Consider the following 21,399-nt stretch of genomic DNA (forward strand, 5'->3'; position numbering starts at 1 on the left):
AAATTGTCTGCTCGTATGAGGATCGCTATTCCTATATGGAGTCATTGTTTCTGGGAGCAGATCACTGTTTACATGGCATGATCTGCCATCAGCAAATGATGATTTTGGTGTCCACATCAACAATTCTTCACCCAAGCAGTTGTAAATGCTCCTTCCCGTTAATTGCCCTGATCATCTGCCTTTACACAGGGTGCTATTAGTCACTGATTACAATGCCCAGAACTCAGAAAGAGCAGGGATATAAATGAAACATTTTTGCTGAAATACATATATAACAGAAATTTACAAAAAATGGTGCACTACACTGGTAAATGCAATTGACAATATATGGTTAACCCTCACACTGATATTAAAATGAGACTTTTGCCAATATATTCTTATATCAAGAACATACCGGAGCCCGCGCATCTCGTCAAGGTATCTCAAAGTGGCACGGGACCTAACGCCAATCTACCTGTGCCGTATGGGCAATTACAGGGGCAAAGACACAGCGAACAGCTCCCAGTTACCTCCGGTGTCATACATACAATGGGAGAGGGAGGAGGCTGTGAGTCCCACCTACCACTGACTCATGTGATGCAGGCCGCACAGGTGCACCTGAATGTTACCCATAGATCCCAAATCAAGGCACATTCAAACCTGGAGTTGCCACACCTCCAGGCGTGCATGTACAAACAGAATAACAGAATAATGCGGTCTTAAATGGCAAAAAATGCTCAAAACCCCATATACTGTTGTGCATTTCTAAACTGGGGTTAGAAATGCACAACCGCATATGGGGTTTTGAACATTTTCTGCCTTTTAAGACCACTTTATTCTGTTATTCTTAAATACATATATACCATAAAACTATATTTTAAGCTGTTCAGCACCTCCTGCTCTATAACATTTCATTTATGGTCACAAGTTCTTTTTAACATCTGCCCACAGTGCTTTTGAACAAGTAATACAAAATGTAAAAATGCTATAAAAAACACAGATGTTCATGTGTGTGAAATCAGCCCTCAGATCTAATAAGGGTATGTTCACAAATTGTTTTTTAAGGTTGATTTTGGCACATTTTCTGTGCTGAAGTCCTGTAAAAAATATTAGTATTAGCAACTCATTGATTAAAATGGAATCTGTGCAGTAGTTTATCTGTAGTGGATATTCCATTGGAGGATTTGAAATCAGTGTCAAGGAAAACATGACATGTCAGTTCTTGCCCAAATGTAACGTGGAAACAGTAGTGGTTAGCCACGTAATGTATAGCCGCATTGAATGAGTGTGGATCCATGCCATTTACAACTGCAATACCGCACTAGACATCTATAGGTCAGTCGCTTGTTTCTGCAAATACCAGATTTTTCCAACGTCTATTTCCAACATGTGAACTTTGCAAAAGAAAGGAATGAGCACATGATAAAAGGCAGGCATTCACTATAAGGGCTGATGCACACGACCATGGTATTTGTCAGCATCTGATCTACATTTTTTGCGGATCCATTCACTTCAATGGGGCCGCAACTGCAAAAGATGCAGACAGCAGACGGCCACGTAATTTTTTTTTAACATGTCCTATTCTTGTCTGTTTTGCGGACAAGAATAGGACAGTTCTACGGAGGGAAAATGCAGAACGCACACGGCCGGTATCCCTGTTTTGCAGACCGCAAAAACGTCAACGGCCGTGTGCAAGAGCCCTACTCGTATGCACTGGACATGCCCTAAAAGGGCTTTTCTGGGGCTATTGATGGCCTATCCTCAGAGGACTCTGGCTACCTGCATCACTTCAGTGCTCATACTCTGCTCGTCCTTCACACACTTCTATCAGTACAGATTGTGGGGTTTAGTGGATAAAAAGAGGTTTCCACCATCTCTGCCATTGGTGGGGAGATTGTGATAGAATTAGGATATAACTGTCCAAGTTACAGACTTCGATGACATCTCTGATTTCATTTTTTTACTGCTATTTTAAAAAGTGCATGCAGTTAAAACAAAAGAAAAAAAGTTCCGTTTTGTGTTTACTCTAGGTTAGCAGAGAATGACTCGCTTATTTCTTCTGAATTAAATTCCTTCATTCTAAAGTTGACTTTTACCCACTTGTTGAAGTACTCCCGAGATCCACTAGCATTTTCTACCACAAACTTTTCAATTTTGATAAGTGGAATGTCATGAAATCCCAGGTAGGTACCTGAGATCCCCCAGTCCTCTCCACAGTCAGGATTTTTGCAGTATATTTTGTGCAATTTCTTGTAGCCGGAAAACATCTTTGGATTTGAATGCGGCTTTGTAATATACCGATCTTTAAAGTCTTTATCGATCACTGTGTGATGGGAAATCTGTTGTGAAAAACACAGTAAAGAAAAACTCATGAATGGTAATTCATAACCTGGGTTTATGGAACAACGTGCCAATAATGGGCATACAACAGACGTCCAGTGCCTCATAAATATCTCTTCTTAAGGGTGCTAGGTGAAAACCATGGGCAAAGCTATGTAATGAGTCACAGTAATGAACGACTCCCTATTGGGTTGAAGCATAAACCAGGATGTCCCCTGTCTGATGGTGGGACTGCAGTTTTTTCCATGACTATATAGCTATTCTATACTGCAGAGATCCATGTAGCACCAGCCCCACTTTAGCATCCATATTTATCGCCACAGTACCTGTGAATACCACAGTTCTATCCAAGGGTAGGATTTTCAGGTAATCTAAGTTTTCTTCATGGGTACTGGAGGATGCCTAGCATTACGGCATTCTGAAGGTATGTACATATATAGTGGATACTCTGTCTGAATTTGCAGGTGGAAAATCTGCAGCAGTAGCAAAGTGAATGAGAGTTAATTCAATCCCATCCACATGCTGCAAAAAAAAATCCACCTGTAAATTGTGGTGTGGATTTTAAAGGGAACCCGTCATCACCTTTATGCTGCCCATACTAACGGCAGAATAAAGTAGAGACAGGCGAGTTGATTTCAGCAGTCTGTCATTTATAAGGTAAAAGTAAGTGGTTGCAGACTGGGCCTGGAAAAGAGTCCCGGCCACCTGAGAAGAGTCCTGGTTATTCATGAATTCATGTTCTCTCTCTGCCCACCTGCTGATGACTGACAGTCTTCTACCTAGTTTTCTCCCTTTCTCTCTAGGAGAGAACTGCCAATCATCAGCAGATGGGTGAGAGAGCAGGAGATTATGAATAACCAGGACTCTTCTCAGGTAGATTTGACTCTTTTCAAGGCCTGTGCTGTAGTGATTATGATGCTGGTTCTCGGCAACCACTTACTTTTATCTCATGAGTGACATACTGCTAAAATCAGCATTTCTGTCACGAATGTATACTGCCCTCAGTGAGGTCAGAATAAAGTTGATGACAGGTTCCCTTTAAATCAGCAGCATGTCAATTCTATCTGTGGATTTTCACCATAATTTGGTCGATATGAATTTGACCTTGGCTTTCATGATAAATTCTGCATCGAATCTGTAAAGCATGTTTTCTGTTCAGGTTATGTCCCTTTGGACATAATAGCCCTAAATTGTCCTTAGTCTACAGCGAAGGTGGTAATTAAATTTTACTTTTGTGTTTTAAAAAAATAAATTCTTTCATATCACCGTTTTAGTCTCCATTCTTCTGATCCGTCAGAAGAACAGAAAAAAAAGATCCTTTATTTTTAGCATTTGTTGTGGTAATTTTCCACCTGTTTGCACACAGATCCATTATTTTGGAAAGGAGAAAAAGCCCTATGAGGAAGACTTTTTCTGCCATCCAAAATAATGGCTCTGTGATGGAATTGACAGAAAGAGATGCAAAATTAGCACAACGGATGCTGAAAATAAAGGATTTATTTTTTTAGTATTTTTCTGTTCTTCTGACCGTTCAGAAGAATAGAAAATAAAACTATGATCTGAATGCGCCTTCAGAGAGATTCTCCGAATCCGGACCGCAGTTACCAGCTGTCCGGACACCTGCACAGTGGTGTGCTAAGTAGAGGGCGGTCTGCCCCGGGTGCCGGCTCTCACGGAGTGCCAGGGCCTAGAAGTAATGAGCGCTTCCATCAATACAGATAGAAGCGCTTATTGCTGGAGCGCAGGGGTCCTGTCACTCACCGCTCTGCTCCCCGCATTCCTCCCCCTCCTTCAGGCCGGCGGTGCTTTGAATGGTGAAGCAGGAAGATTTCTCCCTGCTCCACCATTCAGCCTGCAGGCACGGATCGTGCTACCGGACAGTGTGGGCGGAGCCTGCAGTCCGGAAATCTGCATAAGCTCCACCCACACAGTGCTGCAGCGCGATCTGTGTCTGCAGTGGCGAGAGAGGACTGTGAGCTTCAGAAACGGGACAAGGTGAGTAATTACTGTGTTGTTGTTTTTTGTTTTTTAAGACACAATGGGGGCACAATGGGCATTTCTACTCTGGAGGGCGCACAATGGGCATTGCAAATGTGAAGTAGGCACAATGGATATTTCTACTCTGGAGGGGGCACAATGGGCATTTCTACTCTGGAGGGCGCACAATGGGCATTGCAAATGTGAAGTGGGCACAATGGATATTTCTACTCTGGAGGGGGCACAATGGGCATTTCTACTCTGGAGGGCGCACAATGGGCATTGCAAATGTGAAGTGGGCACAATGGATATTTCTTCTCTGGAGGGGGCACAATGGGCATTTCTACTATGGAGGTGGCACAGTGCACAGAGGCCATTACTACTATGAAGGGGGCACAGAGGGCATTATTACTGTGAAGGGGTCACAATGGGCATTACTACTATTAAATGGGCACAATGGGGATTTTTACTATGGAGGGGGCACAATGGGCATTGCTAATGTGAAGGGGGCACAATGGGCATTTCTACTATGGAGGGGGCACAAAGGGCATTGCTAATGTGAAGGGGGCACAATGGGCATTTCTACTATGGAGGGGGCAAAATGGGCATTTCTACCATGGAGGTGGCATGGAGAGCGCATTACTCCTCTGAAGGGGGCACAGTGCACAGAGGGCATTACTACTATGAAGGGGGCACGGAGGGCATTAATACTATGAAGGAATGGGCATTACTACTATTAAGGGGGCACAATGGGCATTTCTATTATGGAGAGGGCACAGAGAGCATTATTATTGTGAAGGGGGCACAATGGCCATTACTAGTATTAAGGAGGCACAATGAGCATTATTACTATTAAGGGGGAACAATGGGCATTACTACTGTGAAGGGGGTACAATGGGCATTACTACTATAAAGGGGCATTATTACTGTGAAGTAGGCACAATGGGGATTATTACTTTGAAGGGGGCACAATGGGGATTATTACTGTGAAGGGGGCACAATGGGGATTATTACTGTGAAGGGGGCACAATGAGGATTATTACTGTGAAAGGGGCACAAAGAGGGCATTACTATTGTCAGGGGGCACTTAGGGTATTAATACTCTGTGGGGAGGAACTAAGGAGGCATCACAATGTGTGAGGGGCACTAAGGAGCATCATAATGTGTGGGGAAACCAAGGGATTACCCTGCTGTGAGGGTGCACTTAGGGGTATCACTGTGGAGTACTAAAGGGATATCATACTGTCTAAGGGGCATCATTATTGTTAGGGGGCACTGAAAGGACATTCTTACTGTTTGGTCAGCACAAGGGATATTAGGTGGGCTTGGAGGTGTGGATTATTGTAAAAAAAATAAATAATGCAGCGCTACTCGCCAATGGTGTTGTCCCTCCTAATATATTTTTTTGTTTTGCAGCTCGGACCTTCATCCTACAGCAGACCCAGGTATGTGGACCTTTACAAAAAGCTCTTGAGTACCCCTGCTCTAGTGAATGGTACAGTGCCAAGCAAGGCAAATGTGGTGCCCATTTTTAAAAAGGGCTCTATAACTTCTGTTGTGGGGAAAAATGTTTGAAGGACTCTTAAAGGGGTTGTGCAAGAATGAAGGTTTTTTTGGGAATCATTGGCTGTGGTGGAGACCACAACCCCTTACATCATGTGACCATTTGTCATGACATAAGGAGAGCCGTTTATACTGTAGATCCGGTAAGGTGGGGTGGTTGAAAGATTGTGTCCAGAGAGTGGTGGTCAACTATCCTGAATGGTTTCTGGTTATAAGTGGTGTACCCCAAGGTTCAGTGCTGGGTTGCCTATTAATTAACTTCCTAATTAATATATGGAGGATGGGATTAGTGGCATTATTCAATTTTCAAGATGACGCCAAGCTGCGTAGTACGTGCCATCTCCCTTCTCTCTTCCTGCTTTGCCATAGACATAGCAGCAGAAGGAGCATAGGTCATCAATGTTAAAAGCTCGGAACACCAATTTAACAGGAATATGCAATTCAGTTCTGGGAGCGAGTTCATAGAAATAATTCCCTGGAGCTGAAAAATGTACAAAGAAGGGAGACTATAAGAGGCAAGGCAAGAATCTTAGTTAAGAGGATATATTACACTGCGTGCAGAATTATTAGGCAAATGAGTATTTTGACCACATCATCCTCTTTATGCATGTTGTCTTACTCCAAGCTGTATAGGCTCGAAAGCCTACTACCAATTAAGCATATTAGGTGATGTGCATCTCTGTAATAAGAAGGGGTGTGGTCTAATGACATCTACACCCTATATTAGGAGTGCATAATTATTAGGCAACTTCCTTTCCTTTGGCAAAATGGGTCAAAAGAAGGACTTGACAGGCTCAGAAAAGTCAAAAATAGTGAGATATCTTGCAGAGGGATGCAGCACTCTTAAAATTGCAAAGCTTCTGAAGCGTGATCATCAAACAATCAAGCGTTTCATTCAAAATAGTCAACAAGGTCGCAAGAAGCGTGTGGAAAAACCAAGGCGCAAAATAACTGCCCATTAACTGAGAAAAGTCAAGCGTGCAGCTGCCAAGATGCCACTTGCCACCAGTTTGGCCATATTTAAGAGCTGCAACATCACTGGAGTGCCCAAAAGCACAAGGTGTGCAATACTCAGAGACATGGCCAAGGTAAGAAAGGCTGAAAGACGACCACCACTGAACAAGACACACAAGCTGAAACGTCAAGACTGGGCCAAGAAATATCTCAAGACTGATTTTTCTAAGGTTTTATGGACTGATGAAATGAGAGTGAGTCTTGATGGGCCAGATGGATGGGCCCGTGGCTGGATTGGTAAAGGGCAGAGAGCTCCAGTCCGACTCAGACGCCAGCAAGGTGGAGGTGGAGTACTGGTTTGGACTGGTATCATCAAAGATGAGCTTGTGGGGCCTTTTCGGGTTGAGGATGGAATCAAGCTCAACTCCCAGTCCTACTGCCAGTTTCTGGAAGACACCTTCTTCAAGCAGTGGTACAGGAAGAAGTCTGCATCCTTCAAGAAAAACATGATTTTCATTCAGGACAATGCTCCATCACACGCGTCCAAGTACTCCACAGCATGGCTGGCAAGAAAGGGTATAAAAGAAGAAAATCTAATGACATGGCCTCCTTGTTCACCTGATCTGAACCCCATTGAGAACCTGTGGTCCATCATCAAATGTGAGATTTACAAGGAGGGAAAACAGTACACCTCTCTGAACAGTGTCTGGGAGGCTGTGGTTGCTGCTGCACGCAATGTTGATGGTGAACAGATCAAAACACTGACAGAATCCATGGATGGCAGGCTTTTGAGTGTCCTTGCAAAGAAAGGTGGCTATATTGGTCACTGATTTGTTTTTGTTTTGTTTTTGAATGTCAGAAATGTATATTTGTGAATGTTGAGATGTTATATTGGCTTCACTGGTAAAAATAAATAATTGAAATGGGTATATATTTGTTTTTTGTTAAGTTGCCTAATAATTATGCACAGTAATAGTCACCTGAACACACAGATATCCCCCTAAAATAGCTAAAACTAAAAACAAACTAAAAACTACTTCCAAAAATATTCAGCTTTGATATTAATGAGTTTTTTGGGTTCATTGAGAACATGGTTGTTGTTCAATAATAAAATAAATCCTCAAAAATACAACTTGCCTAATAATTCTGCACTCCCTGTAGTCTTGAGAAGAGATGTCTAATGAGGGACGTGATTAACCTATATAAATATATAACATAAATGGCCCATACATAAAAATAAAAAAAATGGTGAAAAGCTGTTCCATGTAAAATCCCCTCAATACACAAGGAGGCACTGCCTCTGCCTGGAGAAAAACATGTTTAGTCTGCAGAGGCATCAAGGCTACTTTACTGTGAATCTGTGGAATAATCTACCTCAGGACGTGCTAACGGCAGGAACAGTTGACAAATTCTTAAAATTAACATTAAAAGAAAAGTGTAATCCGAAATCAAATTATTTTTAAAATCATGTTTTAGTGATGTTATTTTTAGTTTCCATGTCACTATCTATATAGGGGGGAAAAATGCAGTTTTCACACTGTCTACTAAGCCTAATAATAGACGTCACTATCTGCTTATCATTACAGACCGGATTAGAATGACAGCTGTCACATATATATAGAAAACATGGAATCCACCATTCACAATAGGTGATATCACAGCTTATCTACTCCCTCCTGACCTCTGCACAGGTCACAGAGCATGCCTAGAAGACCCTCCCATAAATGTCAATGATTCAGCTCTTGTCCATTAAGTCTATGTCCCATCGTGGCCAATGTAAAGTCTCTAAATCAGGCATCCTCAAACTGCGACCCTCCAGCTGTTGTAAAACTACAACGCCCACAATGCCCTGCTGTAGGGTGATACCTGTAGGCTGTTCGGGCATGCTGGGAGTTGTAGTTTTGCAACAGCTGGAGGGCCGCAGTTTGAGGATGCCTGCTCTAAATGCTGTGTCAGTCAAGATGGCTTCCCCTACAATCATGTTTCAAGAAATAGAATAAAAAATATCTACAATCAGAAAATAAAATTGTTACTATCTGGGTTTAACTAGCAGAAAACCTTTTCGGTGAGACATTCCCTTTAATGCTCGTGTAAATATGTAGAAGTTTTTGTTCACACTCTCCTTCCCTTAATTTACATCCCTTCCCATTCCTTAGTTGAACTTGATGGATTTTTTCAACCATACTATGTAACTTACCTGTATAGTTCTAATGTCATCTGTATTACACCCAAACTGCTTGCACTTTACACAGAGAAGTCGTTTGTTTTCTTCACTGAGTTCTCTCGGTTTAATATTCTTTTTGAAATCTCGCTGTCTCTTTTCTTCTCTTTGGAATTGAAGACTCTTTGATGAAGAAACAATATTGAGATAGAGAATGTTGTACAGATAGATGCATGCCTGATCTCCCATTAATATGTTCTTCAACACTAACAAGCATTTCTCAGGTAGAACTTTTGTGTTGAGTGCAGTGATCATACTTCAGCCAGGGCATGGCATATAGACACGTACTGTATACTGCTACTTAGAAGAAATGTACATTGCAGTGCAGTTTTCTGCTTGTTGACAAGTTCTCATGTTAGAAAGGCACAAACAAAATCCTGTGTCACACAACCCATATAACTGCTTCAAAAGTGGAGCTACACATCTAATTATATCTACTAGGTTTTGTTGAGTTTTCCCGCTGATGCAGCCACCCAGCCTGATTTTTTTAAATATCGCTCCTGCACCCCGAATTCCCCTCCCCTGCAGTTTTCCCGCTCAGTATGTTAATACTGAGCATCGGTACAGGGAGGAGGAGACGCCTAGGTTTCTCAATGGGCGTCTCCTTCTACCTGGCTGTGCCGCGGTCCAATCACATCGGAGAGTGTCACAGCCAGGGAGAAGGTACGTTTTTTTTTCTCCCTGGCTGTGACGCTTTCCGTTGTGATTGGACAGCTCACAGCCAGGTAGAAGGAGACGCCCATTGAGAAACCCTGGCGTCTCCTCCTCCCTGCACCGATGCTCAGTATTAGCATACTGAGCGGGGGGGAACAACGGGGCGCAGGAGAGATATTTTAAAAAAATCAGGCAGGGTGGCAGCATCAGCGGGGGGTACCGCGCAAGTGAAGGTGTTTATCACAATTAATACAAAACCATGAAAGGTCCTCTTTAACCCCTTATGGATCCGGGCTCATTTTCACCTTAAAGAGGACCTTTCACTAGTTTAAAAACGAAATCGCTAGATGATGAGGAGGACGCGGATGACAAGAGGAAAGTGGTGTCATCCTCGTCCTCACTGGGGCTCTCGGACTCGGAGGCAAGCAAGGTATATGCCTCCTCGGCCGAGAACGTCCGGCAGGCCATAGGGGAGTGTGTGTGTGAGTGTGTGTGCGTGCGTGCGTGCGTGGGTGGAAAACTTTATTTAGTGTGCGTGTGTGTGGGGCCATGGGTGTTCGCGGACTTTGCCCTAAACCTAACAGAAAAAAATAAAAATGAAATAAAAAAAAGTGAAAACCCAAAAAAAGGCAGTGTCGGCCACAGTCAGCGTACGCAAAAAATAAAAATAAAGACGCTTGGGGGATCTACGGTGGACCCCAGACACCCGATCAGGGTGATGCAACAGTTGAACTTGTTTTTTGTTTTTGTTTTTCCTCTAAACTTTCCCTGAATATCCCTGTTTAACCTAACCTTTCCCTAACCTGTCCCTATGTACCTTTTAGTGCCAGATGACACTGTGGACGGTCAGAAGGGGGGTGCTGGGCAGAGATGGGGGTTGCTGGGCACAGATCCGATGCTGTTCCTCTCCACGGGCTCCGGACACAGAAAGGGAAAGGAGGCAGAGCTGCAGAAAGTTTAAACCTCCCGTCCGCCCTGCAGCCAATAAGAAGTGATCCCGAGAGCTGATGTCAGCATCACCTCTCAGGATCGCAGGACAGTGATTGGTGGTGTATTATCACACCACCGATCACCATCCTGTTCCAGGTTAACGGGTCACCAGAGACCCGAATAACCCGGATTATTAGGTCTGAATTGACCTGCGGTTTGCCGCGATCGCCGATACGGGGGGCATTGTCCCAGGGTGCCTGCTGATTGATTTAAGCAGGCACCCAGTTCCGATCACCGCCCGCCGCGTGGCGGTGATCGGAAATACACATTACGTACCGGTACGTCATGTGTCCTTAAGTACCAGGGCATCATGACGTACCGGTACATCATGTGTCCCCAACAGGTTAAAGTGGACACCCTGTGACCAATATAAAAAAGTTACCAAACAAAGCTCTTCTTCCCCTCTTTTTATTCCATATGTTGTAATTTGCTTTGAAAAAATTTGAAAACCCAATAAAATCATAATTTAAAAACCTACACTGTATGCCCCAGTGTGTAAAATAAAATCCATAAAGGGTTGGACATTTTATAGGAAGATTTGAAACTGGGATATCTTTTTAATTTCTGTGTTGGCTGTGTATTCTATTCAGTACAGGTAGAGGTTGTCAGTCGGAACTAGTTCCCAGAGTTCCTAGCTGCCTGGAAGGACCTGTGGCTATAGCTGTAGATATAGTATTCTTATAGGTCCCATATCTTCAAGGTGTCCTTTGTTCTCAAATATGGTCATGCTGAGAGTTTATCTACTAGGGCTGTGTTGGCTAACCTCTGGCACTCTAGCTGGCTGCACACTTGCTTGGCTGTTCTTAGAACTTCACAGAAAGGAGTGGAGCATGCTGGGAGTCGTAGTTTCACCACAGCTGGAGTGCCGGAGGTTAGCCAACACTGTATTAGAGTATGTGGACACCGTAGAAGGGGAAGGGTTTCTCCACCTAGGGCACAGTCCATGTGATAGCCACATTTCCCAGACTGACCGCGCTTTGTCTGAGCCAAACTCGCTGCATAATAGTGAATGAGGGTCTACTGTACTGTACATGACGCTGTGAGTACGGAACGGTAGACTCACAGTCGGACTGGAACTTGCAGCATCAAAAATCATTCTGGTGCAGTGAGTTTGGCTCAAGAGCTGTGGTGAGTCAGAGAAATGTGCTGCGCTTTATTAAGACAGCAGACCCTGGACACACGTAAAGGCACTTTATCTAATTATTTACAAATAGTCATTCAGACTAACTGCCTTATTTAGACTTATGTCCTTGTTACTTATTGTTAAAACATAACTTTTAATTATCACTATATATAAAATTAATAATGGACCAATTAAATCTTGTTAAAACTCGCATTCTTTTTTCCGTTTTTTTCTTTAGTATATAAGCCCTGTTATTCCCACAGTGCTACTACTAGCCTGGGACTGTGAGGTGCTGATCCTTGCGCGCTAGTTTCAGCTCACTCTTATCTACATGTATCTCTGTCCCTCATGGCTGCTAATTTATTAACTAAATCTTGTACTCCAAGATGCTTCACTCCTGCTCTAAAAACCCTCAAACACTGCCCCCCGACATGTTTCGCCAGATAATCTGGCGTCTTCAGGGGAACGGGCAGTGAGTGTTTGAGAAATGTGGGATGGGTCTTTTAAAGCCTCCCATGCTGACATCATAGGTACCTTGTCCGTATCATGCTGACCGTAACTACGGCTTTTCAATGTGTATTTTGCTTTAAATGCTGCTATTGGAGCGCTCTCCCGTTTCTCCTCCCTTAGGCAATGACTCACCTATCCCTCCGTGCTGCTCGTAAGCATGTCTTGCAGCGCATGTCAGTGGACTTAGACTCCGCTCGTCTTCATCCACTGACTGCGCATGCTCCAGGACTTAGAAGAAAATCAATGTGTCTTCACTTCTGCGCATGACTCTGGACTTAGCTTCCTCGCTCATAGCTTGCTCTAACCATACATTCTTTGATACTTAGTTTTATTATCTTCCAATTGTATAATAATGTCTACAATGATGCAGTAAAAGGGGTTATAAATAGTATTATCAATAGTACATCCATTCTCACTTTATCAGCTGATTTTAATACTTTCCACATTTTTATCCATTTATTCCATTAAGTAGTGTCGACTTTTTATGAATTTTATTATGATCTTAAATTAATTATATCTATGTTCGTTTTTTATAAATATCCTTTTGTCTTCTATCATGATTGGTATTTTTAGATTAATTTCCTTTAGATCATGTTTAATAATCATTTGAATTATTTTCTTGTTTTTATATATTTTTTTATTTATATATGCAGCTTTCTGTCTACAGTCGTGGCCAAAAGTTTTGAGAATTACATAAATATTGGAAATTGGAAAAGTTGCTGCTTAAGTTTTTATAATAGCAATTTGTATATACTCCAGAATGTTATGAAGAGTGATCAGATGAATTGCATAGTCCTTCTTTGCCATGAAAATTAACTTAACCACCTCAGCCCCCAGTGCTTAAACACCCTGAAAGACCAGGCCACTTTTTACACTTCTGACCTACACTACTTTCACCATTTATTGCTCGGTCATGCAACTTACCACCCAAATGAATTTTACCTCCTTTTCTTCTCACTAATAGAGCTTTCATTTGGTGGTATTTCATTGCTGCTGACATTTTTACTTTTTTTGTTATTAATCGAAATTTAACGATTTTTTTGCAAAAAAATGACATTTTTCACTTTCAGTTGTAAAATTTTGCAAAAAAAATGACATCCATATATAAATTTTGCTCTAAATTTATTGTCCTACATGTCTTTGATAAAAAAAAAATGTTTGGGTAAAAAAAAAATGGTTTGGGTAAAAGTTATAGCGTTTACAAACTATGGTACAAAAATGTGAATTTCCGCTTTTTGAAGCAGCTCTGACTTTCTGAGCACCTGTCATGTTTCCTGAGGTTCTACAATGCCCAGACAGTACAAACACCCCACAAATGACCCCATTTCGGAAAGTACACACCCTAAGGTATTCGCTGATGGGCATAGTGAGTTCATAGAACTTTTTATTTTTTGTCACAAGTTAGCGGAAAATGATGATTTTTTTTTTTGATTTTTTTTTATTACAAAGTCTCATATTCCACTAACTTGTGACAAAAAATAAAAACTTCCATGAACTCACTATGCCCATCACGAAATACCTTGGGGTCTCTTCTTTCCAAAATGGGGTCACTTGTGGGGTAGTTATACTGCCCTGGCATTCTAGGGGCCCAAATATGTGGTAAGGAGTTTGAAATCAAATTCTGTAAAAACTGACCAGTGAAATCCGAAAGGTGCTCTTTGGAATGTGGGCCCCTTTGCCCACCTAGGCTGCAAAAAAGTGTCACACATCTGGTATCTCCGTATTCAGTAGAAGTTGGGGAATGTGTTTTGGGGTGTCATTTTACATATACCCATGCTGGGTGAGATAAATATCTTGGTCAAATGCCAACTTTGTATAAAAAAATGGGAAAAGTTGTCTTTTGCCAAGATATTTCTCTCACCCAGCATGGGTATATGTAAAAAGACACCCCAAAACACATTCCCCAACTTCTCCTGAATACGGAGATACCAGATGTGTGACACTTTTTTGCAGCCTAGGTGGGCAAAGGGGCCCATATTCCAAAGAGCACCTTTCGGATTTCACTCGTCATTTTTTACAGAATTTGATTTCAAACTCCTTACCACACATTTGGGCCCCTAGAATGCCAGGGCAGTATAACTACCCCACAAGTGACCCCATTTTGGAAAGAAGAGACCCCAAGGTATTCGCTGATGGGCATAGTGAGTTCATGGAAGTTTTTATTTTTTGTCACAAGTTAGTGGAATATGAGACTTTGTATGAAAAAAAAAAATATATAAAAAAAATCATCATTTTCCACTAACTTGTGACAAAAAATAAAAAATTCTAGGAACTCGCCATGCCCCTCACGGAATACCTTGGGGTGTCTTCTTTCCAAAATGGGGTCACTTGTGGGGTAGTTATACTGCACTGGCATTTTCCAGGGGCCCTAATGTGTGGTAAGTAGGTAAATGACCAGTGAAATCCAAAAGGTGCTCTTTGGAATATGGGCCCCTTTGCCCACCTAGGCTGCAAAAAAGTGTCACACATCTGGTATCTCCGTATTCAGTAGAAGTTGGGGAATGTGTTTTGGGGTGTCATTTTACATATACCCATGCTGGGTGAGATAAATATCTTGGTCAAATGCCAACTTTGTATAAAAAAATGGGAAAAGTTGTCTTTCGCCAAGATATTTCTCTCACCCAGCATGGGTATATGTAAAAAGACACCCCAAAACACATTCCCCAACTTCTCCTGAATACGGAGATACCAGATGTGTGACACTTTTTTGCAGCCTAGGTGGGCAAAGGGGCCCATATTCCTAAGAGCACCTTTCGGATTTCACTCGTCATTTTTTACAGAATTTGATTTCAAACTCCTTACCACACATTTGGGCCCCTAGAATGCCAGGGCAGTATAACTACCCCACAAGTGACCCCATTTTGGAAAGAAGAGACCCCAAGGTATTCGCTGATGGGCATAGTGAGTTCATGGAAGTTTTTATTTTTTGTCACAAGTTAGTGGAATATGAGACTTTGTATGAAAAAAAAAAAAATATAAAACAATTCATCATTTTCCACTAACTTGTGACAAAAAATAAAAAATTCTAGGAACTCGCCATGCCCCTCACGGAATACCTTGGGGTGTCTTCTTTCCAAAATGGGGTCACTTGTGGGGTAGTTATACTGCCCTGGCATTTTCCAGGGGCCCTAATGTGTGGTAAGTAGGTAAATGACCAGTGAAATCCAAAAGGTGCTCTTTGGAATATGGGCCCCTTTGCCCACCTAGGCTGCAAAAAAGTGCCACACATGTGGTATCTCCGTACTCAGGAGAAGTTGGGGAATGTGTTTTGGGGTGTCTTTTTACATATACCCATGCTGGGTGAGAGAAATATCTTGGCAAAAGACAACTTTTCCCATTTTTTTATACAAAGTTGGCATTTGACCAAGATATTTATCTCACCCAGCATGGGTATATGTAAAATGACACCCCAAAACACATTCCCCAACTTCTCCTGAGTACGGCGATACCAGATGTGTGACACTTTTTTGCAGCCTAGATGCGCAAAGGGGCCCAAATTCCTTTTAGGAGGGCATTTTTAGACATTTGGATACCAGACTTCTTCTCACGCTTTGGGGCCCCTAGAATGCCAGGGCAGTATAAATACCCCACATGTGACCCCATTTTGGAAAGAAGACACCCCAAGGTATTCAATGAGGGGCATGGCGAGTTCATAGAAATTTTTTTTTTTTGCCACAAGTTAGCGGAAATTGATATTTTTTATTTTTTTCTCACAAAGTCTCCCGTTCCGCTAACTTGGGACAAAAATTTCAATCTTTCATGGACTCAATATGCCCCTCACGGAATACCTGGGGGTGTCTTCTTTCCGAAATGGGGTCACATGTGGGGTATTTATACTGCCCTGGCATTCTAGGGGCCCTAAAGCGTGAGAAGAAGTCTGGAATATAAATGTCTAAAAAATTTTACGCATTTGGATTCCGTGAGGGGTATGGTGAGTTCATGTGAGATTTTATTTTTTGTCACAAGTTAGTGGAATATGAGACTTTGTAAGAAAAAAAAATAATAATTCCGCTAACTTGGGCCAAAAAAATGTCTGAATGGAGCCTTACAGGGGGGTGATCAATGACAGGGGGTTGATCAATGACAGGGGGGTTGATCAATGACAGGGGGTTGATCAATGACAGGGGGGTGATCAATGACAGGGGGGTGATCAATGACAGGGGGGGTGATCAATGACAGGGGGGGTGATCAATGACAGGGGGGGTGATCAATGACAGGGGGGTGATCAGGGAGTCTATATGGGGTGATAACCACAGTCATTGATCACGCCCGTGTAAGGCTTCATTCAGACGTCCGGATGCGTTTTGCGGATCCGATCCATCTATCAGTGGATCCGTAAAAATCATGCGGACGTCTGAATGGAGCTTTACAGGGGGGTAATCAATGACAGGGGGGTGATCAGGGAGTCTATATGGGGTGATAACCACAGTCATTGATCATGCCCCTGTAAGGCTTCATTCAGACGTCCGGATGCGTTTTGCGGATCCGATCCATCTATCAGTGGATCCGTAAAAATCATGCGGACGTCTGAATGGAGCTTTACAGGGGGGTGATCAATGACAGGGGGGTAATCAATGACAGGGGGTTGATCAGGGAGTCTATATGGGGTGATCACCACAGTCATTGATCACGCCCCTGTAAGGCTTCATTCAGACGTCCGGATGCGTTTTGCGGATCCGATCCATCTATCAGTGGATCCGTAAAAATCATGCGGACGTCTGAATGGAGCTTTACAGGGGGGTGATCAATGACAGGGGGGTAATCAATGACAGGGGGTTGATCAGGGAGTCTATATGGGGTGATCACCACAGTCATTGATCACGCCCCTGTAAGGCTTCATTCAGACGTCCGGATGCGTTTTGCGGATCCGATCCATCTATCAGTGGATCCGTAAAAATCATGCGGACGTCTGAATGGAGCTTTACAGGGGGGTAATCAATGACAGGGGGGTGATCAGGGAGTCTATATGGGGTGATAACCACAGTCATTGATCATGCCCCTGTAAGGCTTCATTCAGACGTCCGGATGCGTTTTGCGGATCCGATCCATCTATCAGTGGATCCGTAAAAATCATGCGGACATCTGAATGGAGCTTTACAGGGGGGTGATCAGGGAGTCTATATGGGGTGATCACCACAGTCATTGATCATGCCCCTGTAAGGCTTCATTCAGACGTCCGGATGCGTTTTGCGGATCCGATCCATCTATCAGTGGATCCGTAAAAATCATGCGGACGTCTGAATGGAGCTTTACAGGGGGGTAATCAATGACAGGGGGGTGATCAATGACAGGGGGGTGATCAGGGAGTCTATATGGGGTGATAACCACAGTCATTGATCATGCCCCTGTAAGGCTTCATTCAGACGTCCGGATGCGTTTTGCGGATCCGATCCATCTATCAGTGGATCCGTAAAAATCATGCGGACATCTGAATGGAGCTTTACAGGGGGTTGATCAATGACAGGGGGGTAATCAATGACAGGGGGGTGATCAGGGAGTCTATATGGGGTGATCAGGGGTGATTAGGGGTGATCAGGGGCTAATAAGGGGTTAATAAGTGACGGGGGGGGGGGTGTAGTGTAGTGTAGTGGTGCTTGGTGGGACTTTACTGAGCTACCTGTGTCCTCTGGTGGTCGATCCAAACAAATGGGACCACCAGAGGACCAGGTAGCAGGTATATTAGACGCTGTTATCAAAACAGCGTCTAATATACCTGTTAGGGGTTAAAAAAAACACATCTCCAGCCTGCCAGCGAACGATCGCCGCTGGCAGGCTGGAGATCAACTCTCTTACCTTCCGTTCCTGTGAGCGCGCGCCTGTGTGCGCGCGTTCACAGGAAATCTCGCGTCTCGCGAGAGGACGCGCCGGCGCGTCCAGGAGGAATGAATCAACCACCTCCAGGACGCGTCTGTGCGTACAGCGGTCCGGAGGTGGTTAATCCCAAATAAAAACTTTCCACTGCATTTCACTATTGTCATTAAAGGACCTGCTGAGATCATTTCAGTAATCGTCTTGTTAACTCAGGTGAGAATGTTGACGAGCACAAGGCTGGAGATCATTATGTCAGGCTGATTGGGTTAAAATGGCAGACTTGACATGTTAGGGCTCATTCAGACGGCCGTATGCTGTCCGCAAAAATACTGAATGCTATCCGTTTTTTTGCGGATCCGCAAAAAAAATGAAACATGTCCTATACTTGTCCGTGAAAATCAGGACATGGCCCCATTGAAGTCTATGGGTCCGCAAAAATACTGAATGCTATCCGTTTTTTGCAGATCCGTTTTTTTGCGGATCCGCAAAAAAACGGATAGCATTCAGTATTTTTGCGGACAGCATACGGCCGTCTGAATGAGCCCTTAAATGGAGGGTGATGCTTGTAATCATTGTTTTTCCATTGTTAACCATCGTGACCTGCAAAGAAACGCGTGCAGCCATCATTGCGTTGCATAAAAATGGCTTCACAGGCAAGGATATTGTGGCTACTAAGATTGCACCTCAATCAACAATTTATAGGATCATCAAGAACTTCAAGGAAAGAGGTTCAATTCTTGTTAAGAAGGCTTCAGGGCGTCCAAGAAAGTCCAGCAAGCGCCAGGATCGTCTCCTAAAGAGGATTCAGCTGCAGTCTCGGAGTGCCATCAGTGCAGAGCTTGCTCAGGAATGGCAGCAGGCAGGTGTGAGGGCATCTGCACGCACAGTGAGGCCAAGACTTTTGGAAGATGGCCTGGTGTCAAGAAGGGCAGCAAAGAAGCCACTTCTGTCCAAAAAAAACATCAGGGACAGATTGATCTTCTGCAGAAAGTATGGTGAATGGACTGCTGAGGACTGGGGCAAAGTCATATTCTCCGATGAAGCCTCTTTCCGATTGTTTGGGGCATCTGGAAAAAGGCTTGTCCAGAGAAGAAAAGGTGAGCGCTACCATCAGTCCTGTGTCATGCCAACAGTAAAGCATCCTGAGACCATTCATGTGTGGGGTTGCTTCTCATCCAAGGGAGTGGGCTCACTCACAATTTTGCCCAAAAACACAGCCATGAATAAAGAATGGTACCAAAACACCCTCCAACAGCAACTTCTTCCAACAATCCAACAACAGTTTGGTGAAAAACAATGCATTTTCCAGCATGATGGAGCACCGTGCCATAAGGCAAAAGTGATAACTAAGTGGCTCGGGGACCAAAACGTTGACATTTTGGGTCCATGGCCTGGAAACTCCCCAGATCTTAATCCCATTGAGAACTTGTGGTCAATCCTCAAGAGGCGGGTGGACAAACAAAAACCCACTAATTCTGACAAACTCCAAGAAGTGATTATGAAAGAATGGGTTTGTCAGGATTCGAACCAGTGACCAGCCATGTCCCAGGCAGTAGCTCTAGCCACTAGACTACCAACCCTTCTGGACATTTCCTTCTACTGAACTCTTTGATCTACCTTGTTCCAGCCTTGCTTTGTTAATCTCTGTGATTCCTTGCACCTGCTACTTCCTCTTTATAAGCCCAGCCTCTTGCACCAGATCCCTGCTGGTTATTGTTCTTCTGGACTTGATCCTGCTGCATCTACTGCTGTTCCTCTGTTGCTACTGCCACCAACTTGACTGCTGCCGACCTTGGAATTGTCCCCGACTACTCTTCTGCTTGTCCCTACCAACTGAACTGCTTCCACCGTTCCCGATCCGGATTGTCTGACCACGCTCACTGCCGCCTGCCCTGACCCACCGCCTGCTAACCGATTACGCCTCTGCCTGACTTCCTGCAACTACAACCTGCCTGCGGTCCTTGCCACTGGGCTCCACCTCCAGCCAGCTGTCCTCTGACTCATGTGAGCCTGTAGGATTGCAACAGAATAACCAGCCTAAAAATGGAGTCCGCGATGGCCACCCTGCGCAAACAAGTCTCCGAACTTCAGGAGTTTGGCACCTCTGCCCAAAAGGAAATGGCTCAACTTCAAGGCGCAATCCAGAGCCAACAGAGGGAAATTATCGACTTACAGCGTCAACTACTGGACGTATGCAGCGCGGTCACAGACTCCCGCATGCCTCTCCCGTCAAAGTTTAACGGCGATCGGAGCCAGTTTCGGGGGTTCCTCAACCAGTGCTGTATCTACTTTTAGATGCAGCCGGGCTCCTTTTCCTCGGACAGAAAGAAGATCCTGTTCATCATTAACCTTCTAACTGACGAGGCCCTGGCATGGGCATCCCCATATGTGGAGTCCCACAGTCCCTTATTAAATAATCTAGACAACTTCACCGCAGCCATGAGCCAAGTCTTCGACGACCCTAACCGCTGCGCGACTGCCGAGGCTAGGCTGCACAGTCTACCGCAGGGAAGACGCTCTGTAGCCGAGTATACCTCCGAGTTCCGCCGCTGGGTCACGGACACCACCTGGAACCCCGCTGCTCAGAAAAGTCAATTTCGCCGCGGACTCTCTGAACTTATAAAGGATGAGCTCGCCAGGGTAGACGCCCCAGACGATCTGGATGACTTCGTCCAACTGTGCATCCGAATTGACCGGAGACTCGCGGAAAGAAGGAGAGAAAGACTCTGGTCCTTAGATAACAGGCCCGCGTACCCTTTCACTCCAATGACTCAGCCGGCTCACCAACCCTCCACCGAACCGATGCAGGTCGACACACTGCGCAAGACTCTATCGGCTGCTGAAAAGGAGAGACGACTGGCCGCAGGCCTCTGCCTTTACTGTGGCGAGCCAGGGCACTTCGCTATTAGGTGCCCCAATAAGACTTGCCGAACCATTGCTGTCACTGAATTACGGGAATTACAACAAGCTACAATTTCACCCTTGGCCTCTGAAACCATGGACACTACAGGTACCGGGTCCCACTTCATTGTTCCCATCCTTATCACTATTGGGGAACGACAGCTTCCCTGCTCCGCAATGCTTGACTCGGGGGCCGGCGGAAATTTCATGGACTTGACCTTCGCCCATGAGAACAACATACCACTGGTAACCAGGGCAGCCCCCATCGATCTGGAAACCGTCGATGGGACCCCGCTCTCTTCTGGGCCGGTTACGCACCAGACCGCTGATCTTCAACTTCTCGTCAAACCCGATCATCAGGAAACCATTCACTTCT

The 21,399-nt window shown here is 44.2% G+C and overlaps 1 protein-coding gene across 1 annotated transcript in view; it reads right to left on the bottom strand.

The window, feature by feature from the left end:
- Positions 1–393: 393 nt before the first annotated feature.
- DDX58 (DExD/H-box helicase 58) overlaps positions 394–21,399 on the bottom strand; it is a 117,803-nt gene continuing 96,797 nt past the window's right edge. The window contains exons 19-20 of the mRNA XM_040417249.1: positions 9,011–9,157; positions 394–2,318 (exon numbers count right to left, since the gene is read on the bottom strand). Of these exons, the coding sequence (XP_040273183.1) occupies positions 2,001–2,318; positions 9,011–9,157 (465 nt within the window). The 3' untranslated portion in view covers positions 394–2,000. The remainder of the gene's footprint in view (positions 2,319–9,010; positions 9,158–21,399) is intronic.

The sequence above is a fragment of the Bufo bufo genome, chromosome 2 (genome assembly GCF_905171765.1).
Source record: "Bufo bufo chromosome 2, aBufBuf1.1, whole genome shotgun sequence".
NCBI classification, from domain to species: domain Eukaryota; kingdom Metazoa; phylum Chordata; class Amphibia; order Anura; family Bufonidae; genus Bufo; species Bufo bufo.